General features: G+C 48.9%; 1 protein-coding gene across 2 annotated transcripts in view; it reads right to left on the bottom strand.

Annotated features, from left to right (window-relative positions):
• The window catches only part of TAFA4 (TAFA chemokine like family member 4), a 142,013-nt gene extending 119,573 nt beyond the window's left edge, over positions 1-22,440 (bottom strand). For both annotated transcript variants that reach the window (XM_045290023.1, XM_045290022.1), the window contains exons 1-2: positions 22,362-22,440; positions 18,247-18,411 (exon numbers count right to left, since the gene is read on the bottom strand). In XM_045290023.1, the coding sequence (XP_045145958.1) occupies positions 18,247-18,361 (115 nt within the window). In that variant the 5' untranslated portion in view covers positions 18,362-18,411; positions 22,362-22,440. The remainder of the gene's footprint in view (positions 1-18,246; positions 18,412-22,361) is intronic.
• Between the last annotated feature and the right edge of the window lie 808 nt (positions 22,441-23,248).

Raw genomic sequence — 23,248 nt, 5'->3', positions numbered from 1 at the left:
CAATCTGTATGGGAGCAGGCTGTTCCACCTTCCTCCTGCAGAGCGCAGGCGGGCCCTAGCCATCAACTTTGGTTAGCAGGTGAGAGCTGTGAGAACTGTGCCATCGAGCCCCTTCTTGGGAGTGTATCCTAGGGTCAGGGACAGGCCCTGATGCATTTCATTGTCGTCTGTCTTTGTGCTCCTCTCCAAAAATGTGGGAGGAAGGCCATTAGGATTCTGAAGAAAATCAAGCCATTTGTGACTTACCATCTGATTCCCACTTCTGGAAATATCGATCAATAAAGTAACTGTGAGTAATGGCAATTCTATCTATACAGCCTGGGGTGGGTGGGTGAGTCCTGCAACGCGTGCTTAGCTAATCTACCACCTCTGATGTACCCCATAGCAGACACCGTCATAACCATGTTCTACCAGCAAGTCCACAAGTAGCTTTCCCTCTCCCCCGCTCTCCCAAGCTGCCCCTGGCTAAACCAAGCTTTGTTGACACTTGAGTTTGTGACTCAGTAATTTCCTACATGGCCTTCATTTTATGTCCCAAAGGGGAACTTTCTGATGATGCCACCTGATGCCTCTGCTCCCAGATACTCTCACCAAATGAGGGTACCTGCTAAGAGCAGTTGGCTAGATGTAAGTGCAAACACGCAAAGCAAGCCTGGGCCCTTTTATAGCTTCCATCGCTTTTGCAAACTATGAGAAAAAAATGAATAAAACTCACAGGAAGGTGATGCAAATGAATTACATGAAAATTCCCCAAGTTAAAAACTCTAGCCACTATAAATACCACTTAGAGGGGAGCAGGGGGTATGCTTTGTTGTCAGCCAATGCCAGGTCAGCCCACAACTGATGGCTTCTCAAATTGAAATAGAACTTGATGGTTGCAATCCACAGAAGGTAATTCAGTGGCTGATTTTCGGAAATTGATTGGCAAGCCTTTCTTCCAAGTCTAGCTTAGTCTAGAAACTACTGAAACCTGCCCAGCATCCTGACAACGTGAACGCGTGCACCAACAGATGGGGGCTGACTGCAACGTGATGCACATGCCTGGGAATGGAACTTGGGCCTCCTGCATGAAAGGGGAGAATCCAACCACAGCCCCCAGAGGCCTGGTGCTGTTAAGGGGAAGCAGGGTCCATTTTCAGCACGTATCCACATCGTAGGAGTCCTCCCAAAGATGTTTCCTTTCCCTCTAAGTACCGTCCATTCAGGGAGAGAAATCCTCACCATGTCTTCAGGAAAGGAGCCCTGATGCCACCTCAGTTGAGGGCTCAGATGCGAACTGAAAGGTGTGGGTTTAAACCCACTCATCAGTCCCAAGGAGAAAGGCCTGGCAATCCCCAACGGTAAGATCCCAGCCTGGAAAACCCTAAGGGGCAGACCTACTTCATCACGGGGCTCACCAGGAGTCAAGTTGGGCCCGAGGTAGTTGGAGTAGTGATGGACCATCCACCACCGTGCCCCATTCCGAGCTACTGGCAGCACAGACTGAGAGGGGTGAAGACAGGGTCGGAGCTTGAGCCATGTAAGCAAGCTAGCATCTCTGTGCTACTAAAACTGTCACCAGTCACAACTGCTGGTGAGTTTGTTAGGCCATGCCTCCGGGAGCCGCAAGCTCAAAAGAATCATAACATAAGACCACTTAGCTGGAGGTTCCTCGGTTAAAATAAGAATTCATTTTCCTATGAAAAACAAAGTTCACAATCAGACAGGGACTGTATTTTTGTTCCTTCTGATTATGAAAATTCAAGGGTAAGTCAAAAAGTACTGGTACAAAATCACAGAGATCTCTGTGAACCATTGTTTCCCAACATATCCTCCATCAGGGTCCACACGCTCCTGCAGGCCCTGTTTCCATCTCTGTAACCCTTCCCGGAAGAATTCTAGGCTCGTCAATTTGCACACATCAAAACGGCAGCTTTATCGTGAATCTAAATAAACAGACATCTCCCCAAAGAAAGACATACAAATGACAATGAAAAGCTGAATGTCATTAATTATTAAAGAAATCTAAAGTAAAAACATAAAGCATTAATGTTACTATATATCTCTTACTAAGAAAAACAAAATGAGCAATTGCCACCACCTCTCTTCTGACTCATGGTGACTTCCTGCGTTTCAGAGTGGAATTGCTCAGAGAATTTTCAAGGCTCTTTGACTTTTGGAAGCAGATCTGCTTTCTTCTGAGGTGCCTCTCGGGGGTCACGGCCATGAACTTTGTGGATACGCCAGGATCCTACTCAACTCACTGCCAACTCATGGCGACCCTATGGGGCACAGTAAAAACGCCCCTTTGGGTTTCCAAGACTAAATCTTTACCGGAGTAGACACGCTTAACCTTCTCCCAAGGAGCGCCTGCTGAGTTCAACCACTGAACTTGCCGTTAGCAGCGCCACGTGTAGCTGCTCCGCCACCACAGCATCTTCAGGGGCCCTACCAGAAATGCGGCAACACACACGCTGGCCACGTCCACCCTGAGGAGGAGACCCAGCAACGGAACCCTTCTGCCCTGCCAATGAGCATGTGGGTTGATGCAAGGCTATTGGGGGAAATAGTCTGATCACTTTTTAAAACAAAAAAAACTAGTCATTCTATAAGAGAAATGAAAGCACATTAATACTAGTCCAAGATGTTCATAGTAGCTTTACTTGTAGAAGTCAAAAATAACTAAAGAACAAACAAACTCACTCCAACAGAGTGACCCCACAAGACAGAGTGAAACTGGCCCAGAGGTTTCCAACGCTCTCGTCTTTATAGAAACAGACGGCACATCTTTCTTCCAAGGTGGGCTGATGGGTTCAAACTGCCAAACTCTTGGTTAACGGCCGAACACTTAACCACGGCACTGCCAGGGCTCCTGATACTGGCCCCACCTTGGGGGAAGCTGGGGGGATGAGCAAAGCACAGTGTAGTGATACAGCACATTACTACACAGCGATAGGAAGAAATGAATTATTTGTACACACAGGCATGTGGACGAATCATACAGCCATTGCGCAAAATGAAAGAACCTAGATCAAAGCAAGTGCCATGAAGGGTTTCATGTAAATAAAATGGTAGAAAATACAAACCCAGTGAGACCAGTGGTTCTTGGGAATGGTGGAGGACGGAGCAAGAAGGAGGCATTGCAAAGGCACAGGCAAACTGTGGGGATGAACCCCAGGGGACTGCAAACCCCAGGGAAAACGAATCAAAACAAGGAAGTGTTCCACAAACTTTTTGAAGCCCTCGTGTACGTTCATCGTTCCCCGAGGGAACGGTTGCCCGGTTCATGCATACGTTAGAATGTCGGGTCGCACACTTCACAGAGGCGAAGTGTGTCGTGTGTCGATTCAAGATCAATTGAAAGCACAAGAAGAAAAGCCTCCCTGCCACCAAGTCCAGGCGGACTCCTACTGACCCTGTGGGACAAGGCAGAAGCTCCCCTGTGGGGTTCTGAGACGGTTCACCTTTACAGGAGTAGAAAGCCTCGTCGTCCTCCCAGGCAGGGTTCCCTGGTGGTTTCAAACTGCTGACCTTGCACTAAGCAGCCCAACATGTAACCATGACACCACCAGGGCTCCGAGCTCAATAAAGCACTTTTTACAAAACATCAGCAAAAATGAACACCTTTGAATGCCGGGCACAATGTCCCACTTGAACCTCCAAAACCATCACAGTGAGAGAGGGGATCATGATACCCCTCTTCCCAGGGGACAAGAAACTGAGGCTCGAGAGAAACTGGGTGACACAGCCAGCACTTTACAAAACAACGACACCAGTGTTTACTTCTTCCTTTTCTCCGGTAAATAAATGTTCTCAAAGCACTTTTTTAAGGTACCATAACTTAAGTAGCCCCAGGCAAATGCACTTAAACGGTTTGCTAGCTTAGCCCATCTCTATTCACAGACAGCACATGGCACATGTCGGGCCCATCATTTGGGGGCCAACAGAAAGGTAACTTAAAGAAACAACCCCGGTTCCCAAAGGCCCACACGCCCGGGAGTCTAAGTCAGGCTCAGCAGAGAACAAATTCAAAATCAGCGCCACCCAGGGTCACGGAGGCAGACCTTCTTGCTCCCAGCTGGCGAGATCAGACAATGTTCTTTTCCCCACAGACGACACCCTCCCACAACAAAAATGTTTATCGAGCCACCCTAGAACTTGTCTTTAATTTCTAGGTGACTCCAAAGGCACAGTAAGTGGAAAAGTGACCAACGCTGCTGGCTGCTGGCACCTGTGCCCGTGAGCTTCATTTCCCGGTGCGGGCAGAGGGTTGCCTGGGAGAACGATGGGGCTTCCTACTCCCAGGCTTAGTCTCAGAACCCCCCAGGGGCAGTTCTACCCTGTTCTGTAGGGTCGCTATGAGTTGGCATCGACTCAATGGCAGTGGGTTTGGGTTTTGAGGTTTTTATAGAGGGTGACTGGGAGTCTGCATTGATTCCACAACACTGGGCTTGATGATGGGCCCACACAATACATGCAGCGCCCCAGCTGGGACCTATGGCCCTCCCCTGGGTGACCAGTCCTCAATGTCCGCAGAAGGACTATAGTGTACTTGTGAAGAGGGAGGGAGGGAGACAGTGCATGCCCACAATTGCAATTCAGATCCAATCAGACTGTAAGAAGCTCCTCTTGAAAGAAATGCTTTCTTCCATCTCTTGCAAATGTTTTCTCAGTAGCTGTGTTCGTCTGGGTAGACCAGATAAAACAAATCCACAGACACGCATATATGTATAAGAAAGAGTTTCATATAAAGGGTAAGTGTACATTAAGACAGCATCCCAAACCAGTCCAGTTCAAGGCCATAAGTCCAACATTAGGCCATATGTCCAACACCGATCTGCAAAGTCCTCCTCAAACTCACAAAACACACGCAATAACTCCGACTGCAGGAGGAAAGACAAATCAGAGAGCGTGAAAGCATCTCAGTGCTGGCGGGGTCTCCACTCAGCTGCTCCAGCACCCAGGGCTACATCGGGGTAGGTCCAAGTGGCTTCTCCTCAAGGATGTCTCTCAGCCAGTGAGCTTTGCCAGCTGAGGCAGAGAACTAGCTAAGGCCGCTGCACCCTGGTCCAAGCATCAGAGAACAAGAGACAAGACAGGCGAGGCTCGCCAAACCATTTATCCCTCCGCCCTTCAATTAAAAATTCCACGTGTTCATCAGACAGATTGGCATAATAAACCTTAACTATCACAGTAGCTAAGTGGACACCAAGAACCAAACCCACTGCCATGGGCTCAGTGACCTTACCCAGCGTTTCTGAGACTGTACATCTTTATGGAAGCAGAGAGCTTCACCTTTCCCCTGGGGAATGGCTGGTGGGCTTGAAGTGGCAACCAGTCCAATGCCTACCCAACATGTGCCACCAGGGCTCCTATACTTGTGTTCTGTCTGGGGGAGAAAGACAGACCTTGAGTTTGTACCCCTTCATTCATACACACGTTCAAGTTGTTCAAGTCCCCACATCCCTTTCAGCTGGCAGTAGAAGACAGTGAGGAGCCAGAGTGAAATTACCTGCAGCTCACAGGACTGTGGACAGTTATTTCTTTATGCCCATCTCTCTTCCTCCCTTGAAACAAGCTACTTTACTGTTTCCCTCTTCTGGCTCCTGGATTGTATTATCTTCTAAACGACAGGTGAAAAAAAAGACAGGAAAACAGAGCCCCAGGGTAGATGCCCACCACCTTCAGGCCCTCACAGATGGGTGGATGAGTGGGTAGGGGGGTGGATGAGTGGGTGGGGGGTGGATGCGGGTGGGCTGAGTGGCTAGCTAACTAACTACTGGGCTGCAATTCCTAGCAACTTCACGTACAACAGAACACAGGGCTGCCGAGTCCTGCGTTCGCCTCACGATGGCCAGCATGTTAGAGTCCATCATCATGCTAATTCATCTCACCGAGGGTCTCCATGCCACGCCCTGCTGGTCCTCTCCCTCTCAAAATGGTATGTTCCTCTCCAGCAACTGATCCCTCCTGGCAACATGCCCACCGCAAGCGAGGCCAGCCGTTTTCTTTGGTGACCTGGGAGGTTTCCCTGGCTGGTTTTCAGGGCGGTGTCCTTTCTGCACGTGCTCCTGTTTCTGGTAGGCGCCTTCAAGTTGGTTCGGACCCACAGCCGTCTATGCATGACGGAGCGAGCACGGCCTGCCCTGCGCCATCCTCCTCATGGTGCCTATTCTGGAGCCCATCGCTGCATCCACGGGGCCAGTCCATCTCCTCGAGGGCCTGCCTCGTTTCCGTTACCCCTCCTACCTTACCGAACATGATGCGCACACTGCAAGCCAAGTCACACACAGAGCACACACAGGAAATGAACCCAGAGAGGGCCTGCGCCGTCTGCAAACACACAGTGCATGTGTTGTTTGTATAAAAATGCAGGTGGATGGCATTGAAATGTGTTTCACGATTGCACACAGTCATCTCACGATTCATTTATCCTTCAATAATATTATTTCCAGAATGCTATTCTGAGACCACCATATGGGCCAAAATATTTCAAGTATCCACTCAACGCCTAGGAAAACACAAAGCCTTGCTTTCTCTTCCTGCCCCATCTCCTCCTCTGCAGTTCCTATGTACCAAGGGCTTGCTTCTCCTTATACGGAACGAGAAGAGCCATGATGGCAGAGTAAGTTAAGCACTGGGCTGCTAACCACAGGGTCCTCAGTTTCAAACTACCAGTTGACTCCAAGGAAGAAAAACGAGGCTTTCTACTCCCATAAAGAGTTAAAGTCTCAAAAAAGAAAAGAAAAGAGTTACAGTCTCAGAATCCCAGGGGCAGTTCTACTCTGTCCTACAGGGTCGCTGGCTGTGAGTCGGAATCAACTTGATGACAGTGAGTTTGGTTTTTGGGATAGAGAGTAAAAGATTCCTTGTTCAGCGCTGACATACAGATGAGACACTGGGCTGTGGCTGTTTAACTCCACACTACAGGCTTTGTGTAGATGAATTTAGGTGCGCAGCTTGAAGGAAGAGAGGAACTTTCTTCTCTAGGATAAGGAGAGAACGCTTCAAGGGCCATGGCCCGTTCTGCATCAAAGGCTCCAACAGGACAGGGAGGGATAAACCTGGATGGCTCAACGCTCATTTAGGGAATGGAAGGTCGGGGAAAGCACCCTTCCTTCCACGGAAACGGGTGTGAAGCTCAGTCATTCTTCAGACACCTTGCAAAGCTGACCTTGCCAGTGGCCTTGGGACCTGAACCAGCAGCAGAGGCAATGAGAAGGCACTGACTCTGAACACCTCGTATCACCTGCTCCTTTCACTTCTTATTAGATACCGAAATGATGATGAGCCCTGCAGATGGCACTGGAGGAAAATGATGTCAGGACACTCGAGGGCAATGGAACAGCATGCACTGGAGGTCTGCCACAGCTGGCGCAGCCAGGCCAGTGTGAAATGAGGGGGAGGGGGAGGTCAGCTGACAGGGGGAAGACAGCCCTGGGGGGGCTGGGGAGGCCACAGGTAAGCCTGAGATGAGGGCTCCTGGCCACCCGATTCATCCTGCAGCGAGTGAGACAGGAGCTGGAGTCACGCTGCAGTTCAGTTCTGTTTGCTACCGCGTCTGCAGTTCTCAACCCGGGCTGCAGGGATGAGCAACCACCTTGGAGCTGCTCAGTCACACACCTTGCCAGTTTCCCAGTGGGGTGCAGGTGGGGGGCGGGGAGGGAGGGGCTCTAGGTTTAAGTGAAAAGTCCCCAAAGAGAATGAAGTCGGCACTGTCAGAGATGCCCTTTGCAATCCAAACACAGGCTTTTACTGCCAGTCCACAACGCTTTCTCTTCCTTGCTCCTAAGCCCAGCGTGTTCCCATGGAGTGGGCCACACAGGAACTGTGCAATGACTGGCGTGACCACTCACTGGTGGTGGGGCAGGAAGCACAGAACAGGGACAGAACACTGGGGAAGACCCCTGGTTAAGCAGTGTCCTCGGATCGCTAGGCAGGCTCGGCGCCCCTGTTGTCGTTATCCATCACCAAGTTGGCCCCTGACTCCGCGTGTTACAGGAGCAGATCTGTGACCCACGGGAGTTTCTTGGCTGTCACCTTTAGGGAGACAGATCGCCTGGCCTTTCTCCCATGAAGCACTGCGCAGATCTTCCTTTAGTTAGCATTCCATCTCCAAATGGTGGTCTGGGCCACCCAGCCCCCTCAACTGGCCAAAAAAAAACAAAAAACTTCCCAGAATGTAAGTTTAAGACTTAAAACACAAACACACACACACAGTATTCCCACTTCCCTCTCCCCGAGATGTGTCCTGGTGGTGCAGGTTAAAGGTTTGGCTGCTAGCAGAAAGGGCAGTGATTCAGAGCAACAAGCACTGCAGGGGCGTCTGCTCCCACAACACTGCAGCCTTCAAACCTCCACAGGGCAGTTCTGATGCTACTCTATAGGGTCCCTTTGAGCAGGACTCAGCTCGAGGGCAGCGAGCTTGGTCGCCACAAATACAGTCTTACTTGGAGAGGCAGTTCGTTAAGAGGAAGAACTATCTTCCCCTCACTTTAACTATCGCTCTCTCCAAACTGCCATCCAGCCGATGCCAACTCATGGAGACCCTGCAGGACACGGTAGAACTGCCCCCCAGGGAGTTTCCGAGCCTGTGACTCCCTACAGAAGTAGAAAGCACAGTCTTTTTCCAGAGGGTTGGCTGGGATTTCGAACTGCTCGCCTTTCAGTTAGCAGCCCAACTCGTAACCACTATGCCACCAGGACTCCTTTACATAACCCTTTAGGAAGGAGAGAGAAAATAACCAGCAACTAAGTAGAACAAAAGGAGAGAGAACATGGTAGGTGCCCAATGGCTGCAGCTCTGTGAAAATACTAGTCACGCATAATTGTAGTCCTCAGGAAATCCACCTAAGGTCTGATTCAGAACTTTGTGTTGTTTATTCAGCAACCTAGGGCCCTGGTGGCCCAGTAAGTTACACAGTGGGCTGCTAACAGCAAGACTAGCAGTGTGAAACCGCCAGCCGCTCCTCAGGGAAAAGATGAGGCTCTCTACTCCCTCAAGGATTTAGTCTCAGAAACTTGCAGGGGCAGTTCTACTCTGTCCTCTAGGGTCACTATGAATTGGAATCAACTAAATGGCAGTGAGTTGGGCTTTTGATTTTTCTAGCCATTTGTGGCTTTTGGGAAGCTGGACTGTGGCTAAGGCCACATGTTAAAATGATAATATTTTACATAGATTGGATCAAGCTCTATACAGTATGAAAGGCAATATCACCTGTTTGGTTCATATTACATTGCTAGTGAATTAGACCGAAGAGCCAGGGTCTTGTGATTCTAAACCTTGCATGCCCTCTAGTGTCTGGAATCAAAGAAGGCAAGAAAACCTTTAGAGGGACAATGAATTATTTCATGTGGCTCTGAACGCCCACCAAAGGATCTTTTCCTACACCGGTCTAGGCAGGATGGGTAGGAAGGCAGAGGAAGGCATTGAAAGGATTCACCTGTGAGTGACTGTAACCAGGCTTCCTTGAAATGCACCCTGCTTCACATAAAATGAGCCTCTGAGAAGCAGGAGGTGGGAGCTTACTACGAGCCCAGAGCCAGGAGTGGAGGGTGTCCCCTGAGCAGTGACCCTCCTGGATCCAGCTGCGACTTCAGAGGAGCAGCAGCCGAACCAGGAGCCGGAGCAAGGAACACGGATGGACTTGCCAACCCGTGGGGGCTGAACTTGAGCCGAATGATGCCGTCAGGTTGAGGCTTACAGCAGAGCGGCACGCCCACTGGGCGTGGTTAGCAGTCTTGAAAGAACGCAATGACATATCCTGATGCACAACTCTATCCTGAGCATTTCTCACTGGCATTACACCCTGTTAATTTCCCTAACAAACCCTTTCATGGTGAATATTGTCTGCCAGGCCCTGTGTAGCTCTGATCCATCGCAATGGATAGTAGATGTAAAAGTAGCGAACACTAGTGTGGTAGTTACATAATCTCAAGTCAACTTGAGGGTATTATGAGTGCGGGGTGGAGTCTAGTCTGTCAATCAGGTCTCAGCCAATGAGGCCTCTGGGTGGGTCTGGCCTTCTCGTGAGAATTCCGGGAACTTCCTCTCTCTTGATCCGGCCATCAGAAGATTCTGCCACACTCTTTTTCTGCTTCACCTTCCTGTTGAGGAGCCACACTTGGAGCTGGAGGAGCCAGTGCTGAGATGCTTCCACCGGCACTGGATCCACAAGACTTCCCACCCATCGGCCTATGATCTTCCTGCATTCGGTATCATGCATGAGCTGTGTGAGTCTGAAGAGGAATTTATAAACTAGTATCAGACATATGGGCTAATATCGGGCTTATGGACTTGATCCGGACTGGGCTGGGATGTTTTCCCAATATACAATTGTCCTTTGATATAAAGTTCTCTCTTATACATGAGTGTCCTTGGATTTGTTTCTCTAGTCAACCCAAACTAACACAACTAGTTAACGCAACACCATCATTTTTCAAAAAGTAACTTTTTCTTGGGTGCAAAGTTGGTCCCAGTCGACCAGGAGAGAAAAGATGATTTGTCTAAAAGTTTACATGCTTCTCCAAACTGCAGCATCTGATTAGAGTCGTGTCCTTTCCTGTTTGTGTGCAGAGGGAATCCAGAAGAGCGGGTGCCTTGCTCAGAACATCCCAGATTGGCACAAGTGCACCTCGCTTTAGCCCACAACTGCAAAAGTGGGGTGCGTGTACACACCACTGCATCTTTACCGTCCGCTCAGGTCATCCACACGCTGCATTTAAAGCCCACAGCAAACTCTAGTGGCGAAAGGTATGTTTCCCAGGCAACTGATATCTTTGAAAGAATGAAAGGTTTATTACCTGAAAACCAAAGAGGCCCGAAAACAGACAAATCCAAAGTATCTCCAAAGTTTCCTGTAAACCATTAAAGGATCCAGCCTGGGATGCAAACCCATGAGACATGATGGTGGCTGCCACAACTCCTCTTCAGAGTGAAAAATAACAGACACACAATCAAGACCCACCTACTTTACATTTTTACTTACAGGAGAGAAAATGGAAAGGCTCGATTTTCATCGATGCAAATGGTACCAAATCGCTATCAGAGAACAGCTTTCCTAGCCTAAGGCAGGCCCGAGGAATGACAGCGAACATTGACTCGACACTCACTACACAAACACGGTTCTCGGCACTTTCCGGATACAGACTCGTTGAGTCCTTGCTGCAACCCTCTAAGGACGGCTCGTACCCTTTTTACAGAAGAAGAGACTGAGGATCACAAAGGTTTCATAATTTGTTCAACCTATACAGCCAGGAAGCAGCAGAACTGGGATTTGAACCCAAGCCATCTGACCCCCAAAGTCCATTTTCCGAGCTGCTTTTCATTCCTAAGCAAACAAGAGGCCAAAAAGAAGTTGAAAGTAGGCGGAAGGAAGAAGAAGGCAGGCAGAGTTCATGGGAAACATAAAGCTTACTGCCCCATTGGTAGCAGGAGCATGTACTCTCAAGAGCTCTTTAAAAGCAGAAATACACTTAGTGTAAGTGGATCTGCTTCTGTACTGAGCCCCTGGACTGTGAGAGCCTACGTAATCATTAGACATATCCCTTCAAAGGCATCAGTCTAAGCAGAGTCACAGAAACTCCACCCATAGACACTAGCCAATATCCCTCTGAGAGCCAGAACTGGGTCACAATTAAACAATCACCAACGTAATGTGTACCTTTTCTGAAGTCAACGAAGAGTAAGTGGGGAAAATGAATCGGAAGGATTTTTATGTAAGTTCCATTGAGGTTATACCTTCCTTGTAACCTCAGTGTTTCCACCTGCAGGACTGCAACAAACCCATCAGACTCTACCTGCCTCGTGATGCTGAGAGTCTAGATGCTAAAATAATAATGACGAAATAAACCACAGTGAATGAAAGCATGCCTGTAAACCTAGAAGCAGCATGAAAGCAGTAGTTATTCAGCTCTTAGGACATCAGAATTATGTGCAGTATGATCTAACTACAGGCTCTGTCTGTGTCTATACTGGTGGAATGTGGCATCCAGTGGACTCCTGACAGAGTAAAGCTGTCCCATCGGGCTTTGCAGGCTGCAATCATCACAGGAGAAAATTTCCAAGCCTTTGTCCTTCAGGTGCGCTTACATCACCAGCCTTTCGATTAGCAGTGGCTAAACCTTTAAGTAACACACACCTAAGGTACCTTGTGTGCATGTCACCGACTGCCAGAGTTGATTCTGACTCACAGTGATGTCATATGGGGTTGTGAGAGACTGTCGATCTTTACAGGGGCAGATAGCCTCGTCTTCCTCCCAAGGAGCAGCTGGTAAGCTTGAACCACAGACCTTGTGGCTGGCAGCCCAACACAGGGCCACCAGGTCTTTGTATATATATTAAACATGAATTAAAAGTTTATACAGTCACACAGCTATGCCCACCCACACTTTCCAGTTCTACCACTCTAGTCCTTACAGGCGCGCTGACCCCCTCCCCCTCTCAGGCCAGGCTTGTTTTGACCCAAGAAATAAGAAATGACCTGGCTGCTTTGATCAGATTGTGATTGCCCCGATGCTCCTTCTCTCTGCACACAGCCAACATGTCCTGGACAGGGATGGCTCTGTCGCCCCTTGCTCTCGCCTGATGAGAACACGCCGCAGAGAGTCACTGAGGGCCCTTGTGGAAAGGAGCCCCAAGGAGAAATTCCCCTTTGGATTTTGGTCCTTAACTGGTGTAGAGCCAGCTTCCCTGCGCGCCCAGAGACACCGTGTCAGAAGACCACCAGGCCTTTCTTCCTCCCGCTTACTCTGCAAGTGCCACTGAATCCTGTTTGGCATCATAGCAACACACACGTCTCCATCCACAGACAGATGGTGGCTGCTCATGAGGTGCCTGGCCAAGAACAGAACCCAAGTCTCCTACACAGACGGAGAGACTTCCACGATGAGCCACCACGGACCCCTATTTTACATATGGTTCTGAGGTGGGAGTTACATACTACAAGGTCAGTCCCGACCCTCAACAGCCCTGGGAACACCTGATAGGACACTGCTTGGTCCTCTGTCCCCATCGTTTGTTACCGCAGCTTAACCTAGTAAACCGGACTGAAATAGGATGCCTGCCGAACGGGTGGGCTCGGCAGGACCACGATTCTGATTCCACATCTCTAGAGGGGGTTTGACTACATGTATGTTTCCATGCGAGCTGATGTGTCCTACCACATGAGCTACCAGTGTCAGAAGACAATTTCCCTGTGCCTCTTGTACATCTGTGCATCTGATGAGCAGAGGGACCAACTACTATTTTGTTTCATGCGCTCTGTTCACAGATCTGTGAAGAGAACAGCCTTGCAATATAGATAGAGAGTTTCCCTTCAGACACACGGTACTGGGTCCAACGGCATGCCCACACCCGGGCCACTGTCACAGAGATCCCAGAAAGAATTCCACTTGGCTCTCTGGTCACCGCTCCTGTACAGAGTTACAGTCTTGGAAACCCACAAGGGCAGTTCTACCCTGCCCCCTACAGGGTCGCTATGAGTCGGCATCAACTGCCCGGCAGCGAGTTTGGTTTCTGGTTTTTCTCTGGTAACTTTAAGTGGCCAGGAGCCAGCATCCTGACACAACGCTGCTTGCTGCCCTCTTTTGGGAGAAGCAATGATTGCAGGCAAAAGGTGGGAGGGAGGTGGGACCAGAAGAAATTGCTCTTTGAAGAAATAATGCAGTTCCTCCCTGCTCCCACTACCATGACTCGAATTCGACCTTGCAAGTCTGGCTAGACCAGAGGAGGTACACTGGTACAGATAGGAACTGAAAACACAGGGAATCCAGGGCAGATGAGCCCTACAGGACCAGTGGTGTGAGTGGCGAAACAGGGAGGGTAAAGGGAGAATGGGTAGGAAAGAGGGAACCGATGACAAGGAACTATATGTGACCTCCTCCCTGGGGGACAGACAACAGAAAAGTGGGTGAAGGGAGACGTCGGACAGGGCAAGATATGACAAAATACCAATTTATAAACTATCAAGGGCTCATGAGGGAGGGGGGAGCGGGGAGGGAGGGGAAAAATGAGGACCTAATGTCGGGGGTTTAAGTGGAGAGAAAATGTTTTGAGAATGATGTACAAATGCGCTTTACACAATTGATGTGTGTATGGATTGCAATAACAGTTGTATGAGCACCTAATAAAATGTTAAAAAAAAAAAAGAAAGAAAGAAAGAATGCAGTTAAACTTGAGCTTCCTGTTCATAGTCTCTGCTCATTGGCCCCTTCCCCTGTGCCCTAGCCCACGGCTGCAAAAGCCTCCATGTGGGCTTGTGATCAATCATGTCAAGTAGAATTTAAAATACAAGGGTGCTACTTGTGTTTTATACTTGCATTTCTTTTAAAATGCTATCCCTCAACTCTGATCCTTATGGGAGTTGGTCACTACCATTTCCCGCAAAAAGAGATTTCCACAACCCACCCTGGGATGATCGCTTCCGATCTCTTCAAGTTCCGGAGCCCTTCTGTTTCACGGAACCAAGCACTGTGTGTGTGCCGGCCTTCAGGATCGTCGGGGTGCTGGAGTGCACTGTGTGGCCACGGGGTGGTGCCTGCCAACACAGGGGTCAGCCAGCCAGCCTGGCAGCACCAGGGCCTCCAGTGATCCACCAGGTTTTCATTGGTGAGGCTTTGGAATAATTCACCAGGTCTTTCTTCCAAGTCGGCCTTAGCCTGAACACTGCCGAAACCAGTCCGCCATGGACAAACTTGGGGTTTTAAAGTCAGTGGCATGGGCTGCGGCATCATAGCAGGACACAAGCCACTACACCCGGACAGACTAACAGAGTGGGAGAGCCTGGTAAGGTGTTTTTTTCTTTTCTTTTATCTCTCAACAACAGAACTAAAATCAAATCTACCCCCTACTAACTCATCTCCCAAAGTGTGAGGGAAGCCCTAAAATCTTCCCCTCCAGTTCTTAGAGGCGCTGGTAGAGACAGCTCCCTGTTTATGCACAATAATCTCCTCATCCCAGTCACTAAGGTGTCCAACAGACTTGGTCTAACAAGGGGCTCCTAGAGCCACAGTTCTGGTAAATTCACTGGCACCAACCACAAAGCCCTTGGGACCGTGTCAGACCTCCTGAACACTACCTAACCCATGGGCTCCTGCAGCTCATTTTGCAGCAGGCTCTGCTGTCCCACAGTAAGCTACCTGGTTGTTGGACGTGCATCTCTTTCAGCATCAAGAATGTACAGAGAAATGTGACTGGGTTTCTCAGAATCTCGTCGCAGCGCCCCCTCCTGGTTCTAGTCCTTGACTTTTCCAACAACTGCGTGCGACCTGTGGGGAGGAGGGGCCGCATGACCACTCCAAGACTCAGGATTTTCTTCTCCTCTAGGTCATGAGGACAGGTGTGAATCAGGTTTACAGCACTCCCTCCACCGTCACTCTGACCCTCACTACACACACACACACACACGACCACACCGCTGCGTCACTGGAATGGCAAGGGGCAGGGAAGAGCTGGTGAAAACCCTCCAGTGTCATCCATTTACAAATAGTTTTCACCAATCAATCAGCAAGCAATCAATGAGGCCAACAGAAAACCAGACAAAGGAGAAAATACTTCAGAGAGACACAAATGCAAATAGTCCATAAACAAATTTAGACCATCTTTATGCAAAAAAGAGATGCAAGTCAAAACAACTAGAGAGCCGTTTTAATTACTGTTTGGGCAAATATTTTAAGCTGGGTTTTTTAAAATCAGTTCCTATAGCGTCAACTCTGCCTCATGGCACTTGCCACGTATGTCAGAGTTGAACTGTGCTCCAAGAGGTCTTCAATGGGAAAGAGATCGCCAGGCCTTTCTTCTGAGGTACCTTGGGTAGACAAGAACCACCAGCCTTTCTGTTAGCATCAAACATAAAACGCAAACTCACTGCTATCTCGTCAATGCCAGCTCACAGTAACTCTATAAGGACAGGGTTGAACTGCCCCTGTGGGCTTCCAAGACAAACTCTAGACAGGAGTAGAAAGCCTCATCGTTATCCCTTGGAGCAGTGGGTGATTTTAAATGGCTGACCTTGTGTTTGGCAGCCCGGTGCATAAAACCACCCCACCCGGGCTCCTTCTAAATTGACTCCTTCAGAATTGACCAAAAAAATGAGAAAATGGGCATGTTCATGTTATTACTGTTGGAAGCACAAATAGTCAAGGCCTGGGGGGCAGTTTGGCACCATCAGAATGTGAATACACAGAGCGACTCAACACTAACTCACCACCATGCATGCTCTCCTCTTGTTCCTGGGCCCACCACGAGGGGGAGTTTCCCAGCCTCCTCGCTGTTAGGTGTGGCCGCGAGACAACGCACTAGCCAACAGAAGGGAAGTTCAGATGAGGCAGCCCCCAAATACTCCTCCAAGCTTGTTCCTCAGTCTAGTTCTCTCTCTCTCTCTCTCTCTCTCTCTCTCCCTCCCTCCCTCCCTCCCTGGTGGCTGATCTGCTAATCAAAAGGTAGGTGATTCAAACCTATCAGCTGCTGAGCAGGAGACAGGCCTGGTGAGCTCCTGCAAAGATGACACACGAGGAAATGCTATGGGCCTTCTAGCCCATATTCTGCCCCATAGGACTGCTAGGAGTCAAAACCTACTTGTCGTTGGCACACGGCATTTGTAAAGATGGTCCTCCAAGTGCCGCGCTGCTTGGGTTGCAGAAGAGAGCCCCCTGCAGGCAGGACTCAATACTGCGACAATTGGTGGAGGTTGACATTGTAGGACCACAAGAAGTGCAATGCCAAAAAAGGCAGAACGGACCTCCCACAGCCGAAGAGAAACCAGGGACCAGAGAACCCACACAAAAACATCTAGAAACTCCCAAAATCCCCTTAGGGGGTTCAGATAAGACCCTAACTCCGTTATGATCTGCCCAGACCTCTCAACTATCTATGTTGCTTTCAAATCTGTTTGTTTCTCCTATATTCAAATCTCATCTTAATTTAGAAGTATCCCTTCAGTTATATATTTTCCAAACACAGAGGGTGGAGCTACAAAATGAGGAGTTGCCTCACAGATTAAAGACAGAAGGTGTGAAGGAAGTTTTCCTCCAGGTTTTTACCACTTTGCAACGCAGCTCCTCCTCCAGCCTCACTCGCAGGAATCGGGAATCTGATGTGCATCGGCCGCCAGGCTGACCAATGCTTCGTCCGTTTGCTCACCTGAATCTCAACCTCCGCCCAAGGGAAGAGATGTGCACTGAGCAGCACGGCTCTTGGTTTCAAACCTCAGGCCTGGAGAGCAAGCTCAACAACACACACGCAGCCAACCAGCTGTGGGCACTTCACTGCAGCCACGTGGCGCGGACTCCACGCGGACGCGGGCAGACGTCCATCAGCACATCTCGTGGGGAGCGGAATTGCGTTGAGAATGATTTCAAAAGTTATCCTTGGCATAAAAGTATGTCTCACATTAAAACACCAGAGTACTAGAGCAGAAAGCACGACATGCTCTCTGGCCGAGGGTAAGGAGCGCTGAAGAGAACCTGTCCATGAGCAAGCCCCTCTGGAGAGAGAATTTACCTACGGAAAAGCATGTCTGGCTGTGCCCCACCTCAGATGACAGTGGCAGAGAGGGTCAATTAATTGCTGGGCAGCAATTCCACTGAGAAATATGAGTTACTCAGGAAACACAACCCACTGGGGAGTTCCCAAGTCTGTGTCACTTTCCAGGTAAAAGGACACACTGGTGTGTGCGCGTGCACATGCACACGCACATCCATGTGCACACACGCCCATGTGCACACACACGCTGAGTTAATTACATAACTCTTCAGAAAACAGCAAATGATCAGAATTGCTCCAAAACGTCAGATACAATCCATCTTACGAGCCATGCAAAAGTTACCCCTTCCATTTCGTTCCTCTCTCTCAGTCTCTCTCCCTTTCTTTTCAATCATTCTTCAGTTCTTGGAAACGTCCCTTCCCTACAGCCTTCCAAGTGTTGGTTCAAGTCTGACACTGAAAACGTTCCAGCCCCCCCGGGGAGATACGAGAGTACACTCACACGCACAAGCAAAGACCTCGTGGGACCCTTTAAGAAAGCGAACTACAAAATGAAAAGAGTAGCCAGGAAAAGAAGGGGGTGGGGGGCCGCCCGGAGAACACCTAATCTTCCAAAGGTGTTTGGGGCACCATCTGTAAGCAGCCGTCCCTAAAACCATCTGACGCTGCTGTTTTTCAAGGCGGCCTCTGGGGACTGACACACTCTTGTCAAAATGCGGACTCGGAAGTTGGCAGGGGCTTTATTAGTTGATCTCAGCAGCGCTTAATGAGCTTAAAGGACTTACCCACATGTCCCCGGAGGTGCTGGCTCGAGGCGGACAGCAGCCTGCAGCACACCATCAACACGTAGGCCAGGAAGAGCCGGTGCGGCAGCAGCAGAGACCCCACACAGACTCTCATCCTGGGGACAGAGCGGGACAGGCCGTGAGGACTCCCTCGGAGGCAGGCTCCTGCAAGGGAAGGGAGAAGGAACCGGCCGAGAGGTTGAGCGCACACGGAGTTCTCCCCCAAGAAAACCGCGAGCCAATCAAACCTGATTAGCACCGTGCGTTAACTCCATTTTCAATAAACACCTTTTATCATTAAGAGTTTTCCAAGTTAGCACTGGGACTCTGTGAGAAGTCCATTTATAAATCCCCAAGGTCTGCTCAAGTTGCCCTCGCAAGCCTGAGGGCTGTATTCTCCAGATAATGAAATTAAAGGCCACACACTTAGCGCTAGAATCAAAATAAAATCCATAGAGGGTCAAATAAAAGTAAACCGATACAAAGGCTCACAGTGTCTGGAAAGAACCATGGACATTGTGCCCGGCAGGCACTAAGCTTCTTCCTGGTTTCTTGGCCCCCTATGTTCTTAAGGGTGTCCTTGGGTTGGGATGTTTTCGTGATGCACATTTTCTTTACATAAAACTCTTATACATGAGTCGCTGTGGATTTGTTTCTCCAAAGTACCCAGACTAATACAGACAGGTAACCTAAGGTGACCAGATTTAAAGCGGGACACCATTGACCAGGGGAGTGGGGGGGTTCTTGATTAAAAATTTGGTCTATATGGACCAAATAGACCGTTCCCTAGCTTGTCCTGCATTCTTTCCAAAAATCGGGACTTCTTTAAAACGCCAAAAATCGGAACTGTCCCGCCAAAAGCAGGACATCTGGTCACCTTACGTTAACCTCAAGGTCAGTGTTTCAAGCCCCCCAGTTTCTCCACGGAGACAGGTGGCTGCATGCCTCATCGTAAAGATTTACAGCCTTGGAAACCAACAGGGCAGCTCTATACCATCCAATCAAGCCACTATGAGCCAGCATCGACCAGAGAGACGGCAACGGGTTTGGGTTTCATTTGGTTTGGTTAGTGCAAACAAAGGCTGGGAGCTTTGCCGGCAACGCAAGATAGCAGCAGGTGGAACAGGTGAAGGTGACTCTGACGGTTTTGTTTTGAGTTGGGATTGGTTCAGCCGCTTCAAAGGGAAAGCGCATGTGCATACTATTAAAGGCAAGTACAGGCTGACCATAACCTGGGCACTGCCTGTGTGTGAAGACCCTCTGGTCTTTAAGACTAGACTCACATTTTATATAATAAATCAAAGTGCAATGAGAAGCTACGGGCCGGTACAGGTGACTACAGAGTTGCTTGGTGGCACAATGGATAATGAAGGCCCTTGGTGGCTAAGCGAAGCACTGGAGAGCCGAGTCCACCGGAAAGGGCCTGGAAGAAAGGCCACTGAGCCACGTCCCAGTACCAGCCACGGAAAACTTCAGGAAGCACAGTTCTCCTTCCGAAATGCATCAGGTCGCCGTAAGACCGAGGCGGGCTTGGATTGGTTTCTGCCACAGGTGAGAATAAAATTCACTTACCCCCACAGGGCTACCCAGTGGACTGCAGCCTTGTGCCAGGGAGAGACCCAGTCTACAAATGCGGCTTTATATTCTCTTGTGAAACAAAAGAAAATTTAAAATCTCAAACTGCATTCCTTCCCTAACTTCCAGTCTTTTTGCCATTACCGAAGAATTAGACAACAACTAATTCTTTTTTATTGTTTACATCTTAAACTTTCTTTTTTCAACCAAAAACCATGGCACTTGGGTTCTCCTGTATATGAAATAAGCAATTATTCAAAAATTAAGCTGATGAGGGTACCGGGGGTGAAACCTTGCTGCTATCGAGTTGACTCTGTCTCAGAGTGACCCATTATAACGTTTCCCAGGCTGGAAATCTTTATGGGAGCAGAGGAACTCCACTGCCTCCCAAGGAGCAGCTGATGGATTTGAACCACTGACCTTGCAATTGGCAGCAGTCCAACGCTTAAAAGGCAGCACCCCCAGGGCTCCTACCAAAACAGAGGGTGTGTCAGTCTGAGGGGCGTGAGTCTGCTGATGGTGGCAGAAGGAGCTGCAAAAGGACAGCGAGGATGGCCGCAGCGCGACACACGGGGTCACCAATGTCACTGAGCTGAGCATGCATGACGGTCCCCACCCACCCCCGTGCAGGCTTCTTACAGATATTTTCAAACCAACCAAAAACAGTTCACAGCAGCAACAAAAACATCAGGGCCCTTGGTCCTTGAAGCTCTCGTGATATTTAAATCCTGCCGTACGCACTGGTTATACCAGTAGAGATAAAACGTGCAGACACTGACGGGAAGACTGTGAAGACGGGGTGCGTGGGCCTGCATCCTTGTTTGGGAGTACGAGAGCTTTCTATCTAGAGGAAGCCTTGTGAGGAAACTTCTCTCCCAGCTGAAGCAGACCCTGCCACCTCTGTTACAGCATGGCACCCAAACACACCCCAGGGACCTGCCCCGCCGCCAGCCCTCTCTCAACCTCTCACTCTGCAGTCTAACAGATCTTGTTTAAAAAGGTGACTTATTGCTCCTTGATCTTAGACACACTTTGTCTTTGTGGCAGAAGCCCCCTCAGACAGTTGGCAAAACTCATGGCCTTGTGGCGGTATGCCAGCCCGAGCTGCCTGTTTCCTTACTAACTCTTGGCCAGCTCCTAGAGGAGTCTGGCAGGCCTTTGTCACAGGGCCTAAATACAGGCCCTTCATTAATTCAAATATCTTCCTCCAGGGTTCAACTGATTAGACCAGGCTCACCAAGGTTAGCTTCCCCTTTTGATGTCAAAAGCTGAAATCGTAGCTTTTGGTTAACTCAAAGCTGGAACCTTAATTACATTTGCAATCTCAAACTTATCACATAACCATAAGCAAATCATATTCACGGTTCTACCCACCAGCAAAAGGACAGAATCATACAAGGCTAGTGCCAGCCCAGGGTGGCAGTGCCCCTGCTGCTGTGCATCCCCGGGGTGCAGCCACATCTTCTGGTTGGCTTCCCTCATCACGTGTGTACCCGATTCCCTAAATTCAACTCCATCAGTTCCAAGTTATCAAAGGTTGTATCCTCTTGGTTGGATCCCAACAGCAAATCATAAAGGAACAGTCTTGAGGTGAAACGTTCAAAACCTCAGGTGGTCATCCCTGACCCATCTTATTCTTCCACAGACAATTCCAAGCATTAAGGTCCCTGGGTGAGTATCAACAAGCTCCAAGTCTCTGGAACAAGTATTTACATCTATGATTCCCATAAGGAGTACCTGGGGGTGGGGGCAGGGGAGCCAATTAAGCAATAATGCCAGGTTTTCTTCAAGAATCCTGACCCACCCCCAGTGAGAGGACTTCCTACCTACTATGAATAAGCACTTGGCTGCTAACTGAAAGGCTCATGGTTCAAACCCACCCAGCCTCTGTCTGTGGGCAAAGAAAGACCTGCTTTCACAAAGACAAAGACACACACACACACACACAACACACACACAAAACACCACCGAAATCACTGTCATCGTGTCCGTTCTGACTCGTAGTGACCTATAGGACACAGGTGAATTGCACCGATGGGTTTCTGAAGCTGTTAATCTTTATGGGTGGAGAAAGCCTCATCTTTTTCCTTTGGAATGACTGATGGCTTTGAACTGCTGACCTTACAATTAACTGGCCAGAAATGTAGCTCACTATACCACGGAGCTCAAAACAACACCTGTGGGTTCTACTTGGTCATGTGGAATTGCTATGTTCAAGTAACTCAACACAGCACCCAACATCTTCAATGATACGTCAACATCAAATTGTTCTACATTGAACATTTTTGTAGCAAAAGTAAACAAAATGGGTTTACCTTACACGTTGCCTTTTCTCTCACATTCCCCACTACTGCATGACCAGAGCACTGCTTTGCTATCTGAAATAATTTAAAATCTAGAAACTAAGACTAAAAGATTATGACCCCCAAATTCATATACATATGAATGCTTTAGATATTATCACCAACTCTAGAAGACTCAGTTTAGCTAAACTCTATATTTCAAAAAGATCTTTTCCATAATTATGGGTTAGTCATTACCTTGAGGACTTCAAAGATTTGGTTCCAGTCAAACACAATTATTCCAGATTGTATTTCCAAGGAATTCCATATCCCATTTGTAACCAGAACCAAGTATTTCTGTGCTTCCAAAAAAAGGTTTTCGTCTGAAAGACCTATTAAAAAAAGACAACAAAGAAAGAGAGCCAGTGATTAGAATTTTAAATGTTGAAATAAGACAAATTTCCAGTAGCAAAATAACGGTTTTAGACAAGGCCAGCGGTTTCAAGCAGTGATAGACAAACAGGGCTGTAATATGTCCTGAGAGGGAGAATTACACAGAATTCTGCATTTAGTAATTTGCCACATGCTCGTTACTGAAGTAACTGAGGCAATTCGTTACTGAAGTAGCAAAATACCTCTCATCAGCAAGATCGTTCAACACCTGAGTCCAGCTATCCTGACGCCCCCGTGTGTTGCAAGGTAGAACTGCACCCTATAGGGTCTTATGACTGACCTTTCAGGTACTGCTCTGCAGCCCTCTCTGGTGGGTTCAAACCACTGAGGCTTAGCAGCCAAGTACTTAAGCACTGCACCCACCACCCAGGGACTCCTCAAAAACTGACAAGGGGCCCCACACCACTGGACATGTCTCAGCTCATGCTCTTATTCCACTGACAATAAAACCAAAAAACAAACACACAAAAGGAAATCGGGCCTGGCCCATTCCCAAAAGGTGATGTGATTTGTGTGAGCTCGCAGAATGGTGGGAGAGCCCACTGATGAGCTGAAGCCCTAGCTGTGTGTGACATAAACCTGAAGATCCCACACCAGGTGCAGGGCTGCTTTCTGAGCAATGTTAGTGGGCGCAGAGGGGAGAGCCCCCAGTGCCAGCATGAAGACCCAAAAAGCCACGCCAGTGGCCGTAG

The sequence above is a fragment of the Echinops telfairi genome, unplaced genomic scaffold (assembly GCF_000313985.2).
Source record: "Echinops telfairi isolate 266 unplaced genomic scaffold, ASM31398v2 ScPeMD7_31;HRSCAF=116, whole genome shotgun sequence".
Classification (NCBI taxonomy): domain Eukaryota; kingdom Metazoa; phylum Chordata; class Mammalia; order Afrosoricida; family Tenrecidae; genus Echinops; species Echinops telfairi.
Note: the sequence above shows the minus strand (reverse complement) of the source record. Positions and strands in the feature narration are given on the sequence as shown.